Here is a 13,113-nt window from a genome sequence, read left to right as displayed (position 1 = left end):
TTTGTCCCCTGTATTTTTTTCTTGTCCAAGAAAAAGAAATGGTTTAATAGATTTACTTGAATAAAAATAACAAGTGAAGATTGACAAGTCTTAGAAATCAGAAAGACAAAAAGAAGAAGCACTAATCAGAATGACAAATTTCTCAAAAGTAAATTCACACTCAACCTACTCACTCTATCATCACAAATTCTGAATGATCCTTAACTCAATGGTTTTGATTGCTGGATCTGCCAGTCTTGCTACCAGAATTAACATGAGCTGCATGAGAAGCAGCAGCAGCTGACTCATCTGCAGTAGCTTCTTCAGCAACAGAAAGCTCCTTCAGTGCCTCATTGTCTGAAATGGTGGATTGCTGTCTCTCCTTCAAAGATTTCAGGATCAGCATCCTGAGGAAGTTCATCACTTGCACTGCATACATAAGTGCAGTCAAGGGATCTGCCATCTGCCAATAGCTCAACTGTGCATTAGAAGTCTATCACTGGTAAAACAGGCAGTGGTGTGTGACATTGGGTTTGGTATGGATTACCTGAGTCATGTTTGGAGCAAAGACTGTAGCAACATTGTATGCATTCATCTTGTTCTGCTGCTCTTCTTGGACAACATCAGCCATCAAATGGATGGCCCAATCCAGCAGAGCAGCCTCGGTTGGTGGAAGGAGCCCTGCAAGCTTAGCGCAGTCTTCCTCTGTGCGGCACTGCATCACCTGCTCGGGTGGAAGAGAGTCCAACACCCCTGTAGGAAGTTCTCTAAACCATGCCTGCATCAGCATCGGAATGGAGAATTAGACATCATCATATGCAGTACAATGTCTTCTTGAGGGAGCATTAGTGACTGGATACAAATCAATGAAAACTAGTAGCCACAAAACACCATTAAGAAGGTTGGAATTCTCGATATATTGAACTCACAAGATCGGCAAGTATGAAATATATAGCAAATATCTAAAGTATTTATAAAAATATGAAAAGAAAAATAACTATTTAGAATCGACCATATGATCCCATGTAAAGTTAGTCTTGCTCTAAATAAAGATTTTATTCTAGTTATCATGTCAATAAAGAAAATATTCGTCTTAGGTCAGAGCTTGATACATGGCTGCTAACCGGGCAAAAATGAATAAGATATAACGGGGCAAATCCATCACATCAATAAGAATTGAACCAAAAATATTTTCTGAATGTTTTTAGATACGAAGACTATTTTTCCTAATCGTAAGCATTTAGGTAGCGTCGACTATAAACAAAGCACACCGACACAATGCATCATATTAGATTTGTTCTCCCCTCTACTCCTAATCCATGTCAAGATTTACTAATTTGGACATCGGATGGACCTTTTAGGGAGGCAAACCCGACATAGATTCTATTGTAGGAGAAGTGATGGGGCTCGATCCCATCTTGGCAGCTACACCATCAGGTATCACCAACCATTTCAGGAGGGGTTTTCATGCTCGACAAGGTCACCAATACTGTATATTAGCAGTAACAAATAAATTATGTATAACATGCTGTATATTATTTGTGTGGCCAGGTGTATTTATAATTAAAATTATATCTATATATATATGACATTATTTTAATATGTATGACATTTAGTTGTTAAAATAGATAAGTAGTAGTCAATCTCACCTACATTTTTCTATGAACAAGACAGAGTAAAACAGTTTAGAGGTTAAATTATCTACATGATCCATCAACTTTGGGTGCTTCTCAAACAATCTTGTATATTTTTCAGACCAATCTAAAAACTAGAATTCTATAAAATCAAAGCTAAGGAAGCAAAAACAAGAGTTAATTGTGATTAAAATATATCTTTCCATTAAGTGCAAATAACAATGGCTGATGGAAGGACTTGATTGCAGTAAAGTTATAATTCAAGGACCAATTCAACACAAGCAACAAAAAAAGAAGAACAACTTCAAGCACTAAATTTAAATTATATATATAATTAAGAATAAATTGCTAAAGTTACAAGTAAACAAGTGGCTAAATATTTCACTAGAACATCTTTTTCTCATTCTTTTTTGTCATTGATGGCAAGAAAGAAGAAAGAGATTCCAGTTTTCACCTTGATCAAACCTGCAAGGCAATGCACATCGATCTTCTCAGGCAAAATTCCACTGTTTAGCTGCTCTCTCACATACTCTTCTTGGCTATTCTCCGCAGTGATCCTGAAAACACCTTCTGTCTGTTCCAACACGACAAGGATGAGAGTTCAGACACCAAGAAGCATCACAATGTTCACATCGTTGCCAGAAGAAGAAGTACCCGAAGACCCCCAAGCTCATACAGTCGTCTCTGCATCAGCAGGAGAATGGTGGGAACACTGTTCCCTCTCGAGTCATAGGAACACTGCATCGATTTAGTAGAAACGCCGAACACGTTTGCACTGTGCAATGATTGGCAGATGAGAAGGTAGAATCTTTGAAAGAAGGGGCAAAAACGTATGAGTGCATCCTTGTTCTTCGTAAATTCATGTGCTTTAAGGAAGAATTAGCGTTATGCGTAGTTAATGCCATGGAAGAAGCATCTACAAGCTCGCATTTAGCAGCATATAAGTAGCGATGTCTCAGATAAGGAGGAAGAGGAGAAGTGGGAAGACCTGGCGCTGGGAGCTCTGCGGGGAACCTCCGGCTCGAGCTCGACGGGGAGGCCGAGGAATCCGTGAAACCGGTCGAAGGTGACGTGGGTGACGTGCCGCACGTCGGTGGGCCACCCGATCTCCATCGCGTGGAGACCCTCGTCGCTGCTCCCCTCCTCCGTCTTGCTGCGCCTTCCGGAGCAATGCCAGCGACTAGCTCCTCCTCCTCCTCCTCCTCCTCCGCCTCTCTATTGTGCCGCCGTTACAGCGCCAGATGGAGGGAGATCAGAAGGAAGGGGAAGGACTTGGGTCATCGACAGGTATAATGGGAGGAGACTTGGTGGAGATTGGAATGGGCCACAAAGGGGATTACAAAAAGGGTTTAGGAGCTGGATCGGACATTGGCTGAATAAAGATTGGATTGTTAGAACATGGGGGAACTCCGCCTCTTTCCCGCCCCAGGAGTGAGATGCAGATTCGGGGGCTGGAGGAGGAGTAGTATTGGCTGGAGTTGCATCGAAGGAAGCGTTTGAGATGGTGGCAGTGGGACGTGGGAATCACAACTCTGTAGTAGTTTACACTTTTCTGTGGCTTTCTCGGCTTGCTGGCTTTGTGTTGGAGGCTTTTGGAGAAGAAGAAAGAATCGAAGGAGGGGATTTATACTTCAAACCCACGTTTTAAACCGCGTCAAGACAATGTGCAAGTATCTATGAGATAGAGAGAGAGCTATGTTGGGGATTCGTCGAGCGTGGCCAGGAGGAAGCAGCTTGAAGGAGTTGACTTTGGATGAGACGTTATAATAGTATAGAGCTGCCTTTCTGTGTAGGTGTGGTTGTAATTGTGTTATTTTAGGATCAAGGATAAAAAGTAAGCAAGTCTGTTGATGCTGTTGGTTTTGTTGGCGATGAAGGAAGAACCCGAGCTTGACTTTTTGGTTTTGATAGTTACTTGCATCAGTGTTCGAACAAGTTTACTGAGACTATGGTTGCGATACTTTCAATTGAAGTGCATGTTAAATTTTATTATACTTACATGTTGTTATTAAAGGATAAGTGAATATACCTATTAATTTCAATTTTATATGTGTGGATTATAAGCTCAAAAACAAGTGCAAAGGAATATGCCTGAATCAGTGTTTTGGAAGTGCAGTTGCGAGAGGGAGGAGGATGGTGGTGAGTGAGAGTCCAAGAGAGCAGTCGAAGAGGAACAAGAAGATGATGATCACAAACATCTGGCAAATAAAGCTCATGATTGGTTCCCCCAATTCCCCAAGAATAACTTTTTAAGCTACCAAATTATCGATTCAAATGGCTGAGGTTTGACTATTGTTTGATCTCGATAGTGGGCTCAATCTCAATCATAAGCTTTGTTCCCATCACAATTTGGACATCATTGTGGTCTTTGCAATTTTAAGGGAGGAAAGATGATATGGACATTGATGTAACAAAAGAAACTGTCTGCAATAATAAAACCTAGGCAAAATCTTCTTGCTTCCCATCACGAATGCAGGTCCATCCATACAATTATAATCACAGAAAATGAATTCTTTATCTGTGCAAACTCAACATCGGTGATTTGATCACTAGCAAAATATACTTGGTATAAACCATATTCACATCCTCATAAGCCGGGGTCGTAATTTTTATTCTATAAATCACAGAAAAACTCAAAAACAATATATAAACTGGATGTGGGTCCCAATTGTGACCATGGACGATCCCTCATCAGTGAACTCAGTTCATATATGACCAGCTAGCGGCCTAGTGTCAATCCTCGTTCGGCAAGGAATTCACGAACCCGAGCAGCAGCTTCGGCAGCATCATTAAGGGGAGGATAGCTCCAGCTATCTGAGATCTGAAAATTCAAAGAATGTTTGATGATTTAATTGCAGAACATGAAGCATAGATAACGAAAAAAACACAATGTAGTTAAAAGAAAAGGTTACAGGTATTGGTTTTTTTCGACTTCATGCTGTATCAGATCTGATGACGATGATGGTAATGACAATAGTTAAAAGGATTCACTCTACATGAATAAGTGAATCTCTCAAAAAATAAACATTAACATCATATTAATAAGCAACTTAACTCAAACAAAGGCTTCAAAAGCCCAATCAAGTAATGTTGCATTCCTCTAGAACTGAGCTTCGAATCAACGATGGACATAATATGGCTGAAAACTTCTAGAAGAACAGAAAAAAACCCTAAATCATAAGAAACAGAGATGGGCTTACATCCTCTAATCCTGTAAATGGTCGAATCACACCTCGCTCACGAAGAGTCTTGTGAAACACTGAGAATTTCCACTTACAACACTCACTTCCAATCACATAAACTGGTTTCCTGCAATTCACATGAAAAAGGTAGAGATCAGCTCCTTAATCTATAAATTCACATTCTTAATGAATTAGAAGCAACTTTTGACTTATACCCTGTGCTGCAAGCCTCACTGAGCATACTAATCGAGTCCGCAGTAATGACAAATGCATCAGCCCATGCCAGATGCCCCATGTGTGGATTTGGGTCTTGATATTTCAACGAAGATAATACAAAAATCAAACTTCATATTTGATGCGTACAAAGATTCTCATTATATATATCAAAAGTTACCTTCTCCATCCCAAATATATATCTTTGGATGTTTACTTAGCTCTTGTAATATAATGTCAGAAACCTGTCAACATTAATTAGTGATTTTATTCTAGAGGGGAGCAAGCCAAATGAAGAAGAAAGAACAAATAATCCAATCCTAAACCTTTTTAGGAGTCCTCCTAGAGAAAGAAATTCTAACACTTCCACAACTTGCCAGCACGTTTTGTAGTGAACCTACCAACTGTGTGGCAAGATCTGAACCATATTTGCAGTTCCCTGAAACAATTTAAAATTTAACATGCATCAAAATCCCAAAATCCAAAGACGATTTACAACAAGAGAAGTCTTGTGTGGAGCATACAAAAGCAAAAGCAACACTAGCAAACATATCAGGCATAATTTCAACTGCTGTAAATCTATATATAACATTTGCCACAAAGCTACTAAGAAGCCACAATAAAGATGATGCTAGTGTCACCAAAGCAAGCCTGTCTAGTACTGGGTGCCCCAGCTGTAACAGTCAACAATGGACCCGTTTGGTAGGATGTTGTGGTTGGATACGGCATTGGTTTGAAAAAATTAAGTGTAAGACGGAGCAGAAAACAATCATATTAACATATTATAGCATTTCAAAATTCAAATATACCTTGTTCCTGTCTAGTGAACAGAACCTTAAGGAATGCCTGTGGAATAGGAGTTGAAAGATTGCCATCTGGCACTGCACAAAGGCATGCTAGAGAAAGGGAGCTCAGTGGCAGATGAGAATCAATAGGTGATGAATGCAGTAGAAAGGTGGAAGAGGATAGGGGCCGTAAATCAAGAACATCACAATTTTTTATTGCATGTTTCAGAACTACCAGTTAAGTTGGACTTTTGGAGATGATTGATCTGGAACCTTATCAGTTGAACCTATTATTCTCTCAACTCACAGCATATTACAATTTTATATTTAGTTTTCTTGATGTCAAGTATGGATCAAGGGGACAATAATCTGTAAGTTTATGAAAATAGGCATTGTAGAATTGGTTTGGATCATTGTGTCAATATTATTTTTATTTTTACTTTATATCTTCCCTATTTCTCTTTATTGCCTGTCTATCTACTCTCTTAGAGGAAACAGACTCTACAATTTAGTATTAGAGGATAGTAGAAATGATCTATGTCGGCCTACATCTATGTCAGAATTTCCCCCATTGATGCTCATACATTTTTGAAAAATTCAAATTAAGAGATTGCTACCATGCTTATGAAGGTGCAAAGCAAAATGATTTAGTGGCAGCATAGAATTATTTAAGTGATTGCCTTGACAAAGTGGAGAAAAACATCATCATGACGCCATGTTTCGATCCACAACATACAGATGAAAGCTTTGCCCAAGCCAGCAGGCAACCAGTAAGGTGTCGTCAATTTCCTATTTACGGAGATATATGAAAAGCCTTTTTTTGAAATGGGTAAATGTCAAAGGTGGAATTTGAGCCCAAGTCCTTGCGATCAAGTATAAACTATCAAGATCTTGAAAAAGACCAGACATTCCAGATGTTAGCCACAATCATGTGAATGGTCATCCAACAAGAAGAGTAACCACATTCGTAGAACCTTGCAGCCTATCACATCAACCCTGACTGTGGAATAAGACAACAAATCACTATTCCACTAGTCACATGACATTGTAACTACAAGAATATGTTAAGCCTACTCTAGCATTGTCATGTCCAACATCTCAAATGCTGACCTTGCCATGCAACCAACAACAACAAGACGGCATCCTTGGACCTTTCCACCCCCAGTACAATAGTAGGGAGGGACCAACAAAATGGAAGAAATCAAGAAGCCCGAGCTTGACCTCAAATACCAGCAGAGGAATTATGGTCTGTACTTCAATAACTAATTCTGAATCTGCAAATGCAGCAATATCATCCCCAAAACAATCCCTGAGGAAATGATGGACAGTGGACTTCTCTGTCCACACCTGCCAACAAGATGTCATTGTGTCCAACGACAACGCTAAAACCCTCGGCCAATTCCTACACAAATTCAATGCTATTACCCTGCTAAATAACTGATAGAACTACGCTATATCCTACACCATCAAACTCACTTCAACTTTCAAAGTTTAGTAGTGGTCATTCTTCAAGATGGGTCTTAAAAAAAAGCAGTTCTTCAACCATGTAGGAACTTCAAATGATTCTGAAGTGCCATTAACATCTTTTCACCTACAAAAGAAGGCTTTTGTACAAGCGTTATCAAAATAACAATGTGATTTTGGAAGCCAAGGCACCTTGGTGAAGTACCAAGCCAGATTTTCAACGCTTAAAACCTCAAGAATATTTGAATGGTAATTTATAGGTGGTTTGAAGTCTCATCTATGCACTAAAGTGCCAGTCACCAGTGCACCCGTCCCACTTGAAGCTTTTCTTAACACAAGGGGGCAGAAGAGAGGGATCAACACTACCCATCAACAGTCTACAAAAAAACATAGGCCTATTGTTAGTGGGCCTAGAATGGCAACTACACAATATCAGGGCAACACTACCCATCAACACTACCAAAGCCCTTCTCATGGACTACAGATTCAATTACATTTACTTCTCAACCTACTTCCTACAAGCATCTATAGCAGCTTCAAGACCTACACTATCCCTCAACAGTACGGAGCCAGCTGACGATTAGCTAAGAGAATAAACCTTTCAAGTATCTATGACCATGTGAAGTGGCCTTGGGCATAGGTGCAAGTAACACACCAAGTTGATGGTACTGAACCGAGATGACACAAGGAACAATGAACGCATCATTGATGTGAAAGATGAAGAATATCAAGAGGAAGAGGAACCCCCAACCAAATGGAACTCTCAAAATTCTTATGCATGTCTTAGGTGTGTCCCCTAAATGTAAGATGTGTGTTTTACTATTACTAATATAAACAGCACCTTGTTTCAGTTTTGGAGAAAAGTTTCCAGCATCAATGCCCAGAGACTTAATGATGAAACTTATCACAACCTTTGGAATGATGGTGGGAATGATGACAAGCTTAAATGCCATGGAAAGTGTGTGCTGTGTACTTTCACAAAAGATGCATACTATGGAAACTGTGAAAAGCATTTAGTGAGACTTGCACAAACCTGAAGATGATCTTTAAAGACAGTCCATACAACTACATCCAAGGGAGATGCCTATTACTGAACTTAGTATCCAAACATCTTTTCAGACTGGCCCATTTTCCTACCACCCTCCTATTGCTTAAAACAACCCATCATAGCATTTGAGATGTCCCGAGCAATTCATGAGTAGTGGAAAGATTCAGCCTGTAGCAGTTTTGCAGTCCAGTAGAACAAAAGCTGCCTTTTCGCCTCCATTAAGAGGTTTTTTGGCAAGTATAAATTGGTGGAAATCACTACTGAGAACTCATGAGTACCTAAGATGCTTGAAAATTTTCATATATATTTGTAGTAGTTTCAGCCTATCAATCATAACCACAAGTGCCTACTTCCGGTGCAGGACAAAAATAACAGCTAGCTGACCTATTTAAAGAGTCAAAAAGTTTTCCCCTACCTAGAAAACATCATCATAGGATCCAGATATAGCTGGGAAAAGATCAGGGGAATGTTAGACCATATTAATATCCCTATTATGCAAAAAGCTGAACTAGAAAGGCAAGTTAAGGAGATGCTACACAACAAGTTAATTGCTCCTTCAAGATATCTTTATTCCTCATGAAGGAAAATGATACTTGGATGTTTCATGCAGATTTTAGGAAGCTTTATGACAGAAATTTGAAAGTGATCTGATCCCTGTCATTGACAAGTTGCTACTCTAAGAATCTCAAACAAGCATAAGGCATAGTCAAAAAACTTAATAACCTTTCAAACTAAAAGAAACAAAAAACTACTGCAAATGAAATGGGTATTACTTGTAGGCCCTCCAATATTAACTACGAGCAATGGCTTCGGAAGAGGGGCTAATTCATCATGCCAGGCAGTTGCAGCAATTCGAAGAGCAGCAGAATCAGCCTGATGTAGTGCTCCTATACTGAGGACCTGAAAATATGAAATGCTAAATATCCAAGCAAGCAAGAAAAAAAATAGAGATTTTTTTTTTTGTGTAATATATGCTCAAGTATTAAATCCATCTTGCATAAAGGTGCCCCGCATAACCACAGAGAAACATACCACATTCCTACCAGGTGGTTCTTTTGGAGTGATACACCATCTAAGAATACGAGGGATCTCCTGCTGCCCATTGGCAGTCAAAGCATAGTAATCATGACGAGGAGTCACCACTAAATCAAACCTGTCAAGGCGTGACCTTGGATGCTGTATCTGAAATAACAAGGATGGCATGGATCAGAATATACAATAGACTGATCTCTTGATATTTTTTTAATCTATGTAAAAGTTCAGACCTGAATGACAAAAACACTTTCTGGTGCTAAACGTTTTATTGAGCTGGCTACTGATATTGTGTCACGACCAGAAGCAACTATCAAGAGTGGTCCTTCCCTGAAAGAAAAAAATTGCTGTAATTGTATGATTCATAATTTAGCTTATATCAGGTCCGACGAAAAAGGCCATAATCATATATATTTCAGCAGTTTTAAGTCAACCTGCTCAATACCAATCAAATGTAAGGCAAGAGGCTACTACACTACATGTACTGCAATCAAGAATCACCACTGGAAACCTTGTGAATAGAGTTCAATTACTTACTAGCAAGCTATAAACTATTTGCAGTAAGAAACATATGACAGCAAAGGGAACAATGCTATCAATTAAAAATCCAAACTCTAGCATTAAAACGTGATGCACTGCAGATAAAAGAAAGATGGAAAAGGAACCGTCAGTCATTACAATATTTTCTTGCACACTAATCCAATACCAGACTCTTGAACAATTAAAGCTACAAAACTAATGGCCACATATTTCACAGAAGTAAAGAGGATAAGAAACTCAGATCACTTGATGAATATATTAGCAGTCCTGAATCTTGACATCTCCATTAGTTTATAGTATCTACTTCTAGTAGGCTATAATTTCCAGAACAACTAAAATTCTGTCAGAAAAAATGTCACAAGGCCAAAAGGCATCAAACATAAAAAAATTTGAAGGAACAGCATCAAGCATCATTGCTTCCGACAATCATTATTAATATTGTTCTCCATATACAGTATATGCCACACTTAAAAAGATAGATGATGGTCAGTTGCATTCTCATTTTGTCCTCAGCATAAAAACCAAATTCAAAATGCTAATCGACAAAAACTAAGTCAAACTTAAGGTTCGCTGATTGGTCTCCCATACCACCCACTACGAAAAAAAAATTCAGACTAACGATGAACTGTTCAGAGCCTTTTCCACATCTTTTAGTTTTACAAAACCATCTTATACTCATTGATATCCAAGCTCTCTCAGTCAACTTTAACTACACAATTTACAACAACTCTTAACAAAAGGAAATGGTATAACATATGATATACATTAAGAAATCAACAAAATGAAGGCAGAATTTGCAAATTAGAGTACCCTAAAACTGACCATCAATTCGTAGAAGATTTGTTAAAAAAGAAAGAGCTGTTTCAACTGGAACATATAACTCTTACTGCCTTTGGTATTTAGAAGTTAAAACTATCTCTGAACTATATATATATATATATAAAGAGAGAGAGAGAGAGAGAGAGAGAGACCTATCATGAAAGCAATGTTCTATGATATAATCTAAAGCAAGGGAAATAAGAATGATGGCTCTAGTTAATACATGCAAGAATTTACAAGTCATCACATATTTGAAACCTTCACCCTAAATAATTATACATACAATAACTTAGAAAGTTCATCATATCTTGTGGATTTATAGCATCAAAGGTAAACATGCCCTTACTTTTCAAAAGTTTCACGAGCTATGGATGCAATCTTCCTGGCATCAGCTTCTAAAATGGATGATAAGCCAACATGTCCACCATTCTGAACAGGAAAAGGGACTAACTTCCTCCCTTGAAGTGACATAACCAATCTTGAATTGCCAAATATCTGTCTGATTAGATTATCCAATACTTTATGGACAGAGACAGGCAGCCATCGAAGCCACTCATTTATGCCCCCTCTTGGTCTTGTAACACGCTATAGATTTGACAAAAATAAAAGAGACAAACAGCCATAAAAATCACAAGAAAGGTCACTGACCAAACATGAGAAGCAAGATATAAAAAGTAAATTCCAAGAAAGTTGTCGACCATATTTAGAGTTTTCCGAAACATATATGCATCTGCATACTATCATAGATTCAAGTCGAATATCTTCCCATTGATCCAACACTTGAGATTCCTCCCAACAAATTAAGGAAAAGAACCAGTTTCCACAAGTTGGGGACAAAAAAAAAGGATCCCAAAACGATTAATGTTTCGTATCTTGATATTCCAACAACTAGATCTCATTTATATTTAAGTGTCAAGTAATTCCTGGAGAAGTATAAAGTTTTATGCATCAAGAGAACAAGAAATATATATTTTTACTACAAAAAAATCAATCTAAGGGCCTTGAAGTTATGTTACCAGCCGGTCACCAGAGAACCACAGACATATCCAACAATCAACCAAAGCGTCCCCCTCTTAATTCCACGCCCACAAAACAAGAACATCCAGAACTTAAATCATATGATCAAGGTAATTAGTATTGCAACTGTTGCTTCCACAGGATTGTCATAAATTACAAAAAGAACGCATCAAGTTTGTCATGAAATCAACTCTAAAAACAAAGAAAAAAAAGTTTCTAAAATCGTACGTGTATCGAGTACTTGTCCGACAGCCCAAGCGCACGAACCAAGCCCAAACTCTGATTCTCTGACCCGGCGGACCCGTTACCGATCACCACTGCCCGTCTTATGACATTAACTCCGCCTTCGAAGATCTCAGGCATCCCCATCAAGCCACTCGGCGGCTCCGGAAGCCTGATCGTCCTCATAGCGGAAGTCAATAACCTAATCGCCCAATTCCTCCAGTAAGGACCAACTGGAGCACATGCCACGGGATGACCAACTCCGCCGGCTGCCGAGATGAGCAAGGGTTCTACGGATTTGGGGGCGGAGGAAAACCCTTGCGACGGGGGAAGATGGGGAGTTCGGCGCTCTCTCCGATTCTTCTCGGCCTTGTGTATCAAGCAATATGGTTTGTGCGCTACCTGCAATATCCGATCCGATTGAGAACAGGCTCTGCTTTTAACTAATATTATTTGATCCGATAAGGGACCGAAGCGGGTTCAATAACTGGTCCAGCTTGAAATGATCCGACAAAGTCCGAGAATAATAATTCTGAAATTTAGAGTAAAATCTAATGATTTTGTGGACACAAAACAAAGCAGAAATAAAATGAAATTTAATCAAATCAACATTATTCATGTAAATATGAGGATTGACAATCAAATAAGTTATTTTCTAAAAAATACCTACACAAATTTGTGATAATATGTCTCAACGAGATCATGATTCGTAATTTGCATGGATCATACTGTTTTAATTCATACCCATGATTTTTATGGTAACTCAACTAATAGAGTAGTTAAGTAAGGATTAACCATGAAGATATAGTAAATAATTTTGATTGTGAAAGTGTCATATATCATAAAGTTATATATATATATATATATATAATTAAAAAAAATCTAAGTTTGAGAATTTTTTTAATAATACCCTAACTTCAAAAAAAATTCGCACAACGTCATTTTTTTTAAATATCATTTTGTTTCTATTGACCATCACCCTTCGTTTTAACTTTTGAAATTGACTCTATCGTTAAGTTTAACGATGTCCGATGGAGGGACTTGATCAAAAATAGGGATGATTAACAGATGAATACGATAATAGTCCACCAGAGACAAAGGTAAAATTAAATACGTGATATTTAATACGTGAGACGATTGATATTTAATACGTGAAATCTCACCTTCATTATTTATTA

At 38.4% G+C, this 13,113-nt stretch overlaps 2 protein-coding genes across 2 annotated transcripts; both read right to left on the bottom strand.

Moving 5' to 3' along the window:
• Positions 1 to 46: 46 nt before the first annotated feature.
• LOC135631084 (rho GTPase-activating protein 1-like) lies at positions 47 to 3,325 on the bottom strand. The gene is made up of 5 exons (XM_065138482.1): positions 2,602 to 3,325; positions 2,268 to 2,388; positions 2,068 to 2,187; positions 527 to 757; positions 47 to 442 (listed from the first exon to the last, which is right to left on the bottom strand). The coding sequence occupies exons 1-5, from the start codon at positions 2,724 to 2,726 to the stop codon at positions 206 to 208; spliced, it is 834 nt and encodes a 277-aa protein (XP_064994554.1). The 5' UTR covers positions 2,727 to 3,325; the 3' UTR covers positions 47 to 205.
• A 784-nt stretch (positions 3,326 to 4,109) lies between these two features.
• On the bottom strand, positions 4,110 to 12,340 carry LOC103976164 (mitochondrial fission protein ELM1). The gene is made up of 10 exons (XM_009391369.2): positions 11,942 to 12,340; positions 11,043 to 11,281; positions 9,571 to 9,667; positions 9,338 to 9,487; positions 9,079 to 9,205; positions 5,335 to 5,447; positions 5,190 to 5,253; positions 5,011 to 5,104; positions 4,814 to 4,922; positions 4,110 to 4,434 (listed from the first exon to the last, which is right to left on the bottom strand). The coding sequence occupies exons 1-10, from the start codon at positions 12,119 to 12,121 to the stop codon at positions 4,333 to 4,335; spliced, it is 1,275 nt and encodes a 424-aa protein (XP_009389644.2). The 5' UTR covers positions 12,122 to 12,340; the 3' UTR covers positions 4,110 to 4,332.
• Between the last annotated feature and the right edge of the window lie 773 nt (positions 12,341 to 13,113).

This window comes from Musa acuminata, chromosome BXJ3-2 (genome assembly GCF_036884655.1).
Source record: "Musa acuminata AAA Group cultivar baxijiao chromosome BXJ3-2, Cavendish_Baxijiao_AAA, whole genome shotgun sequence".
Classification (NCBI taxonomy): domain Eukaryota; kingdom Viridiplantae; phylum Streptophyta; class Magnoliopsida; order Zingiberales; family Musaceae; genus Musa; species Musa acuminata.
Note: the sequence above shows the minus strand (reverse complement) of the source record. Positions and strands in the feature narration are given on the sequence as shown.

Excerpts from the sequence above, each read along its gene's own strand:
- LOC135631084 (XM_065138482.1), bottom strand. The coding sequence starts at position 2,726 with ATGGAGATCGGGTGGCCCACCGACGTGCGGCACGTCACCCACGTCACC. Across the intron at positions 758-2,067 it reads GCCTTGCAGGTTTGATCAAG|GCATGGTTTAGAGAACTTCC; the intron begins GTGAAAACTGGA and ends ATGCTGATGCAG. Across the intron at positions 443-526 it reads TTGCTCCAAACATGACTCAG|ATGGCAGATCCCTTGACTGC; the intron begins GTAATCCATACC and ends AGCTATTGGCAG.
- LOC103976164 (XM_009391369.2), bottom strand. The coding sequence starts at position 12,121 with ATGAGGACGATCAGGCTTCCGGAGCCGCCGAGTGGCTTGATGGGGATG. Across the intron at positions 9,668-11,042 it reads GCTCGTGAAACTTTTGAAAA|GGAAGGACCACTCTTGATAG; the intron begins GTAAGGGCATGT and ends TTTTTCTTTCAG. Across the intron at positions 5,448-9,078 it reads TAATATTGGAGGGCCTACAA|GGAACTGCAAATATGGTTCA; the intron begins GTAATACCCATT and ends AAATTGTTTCAG.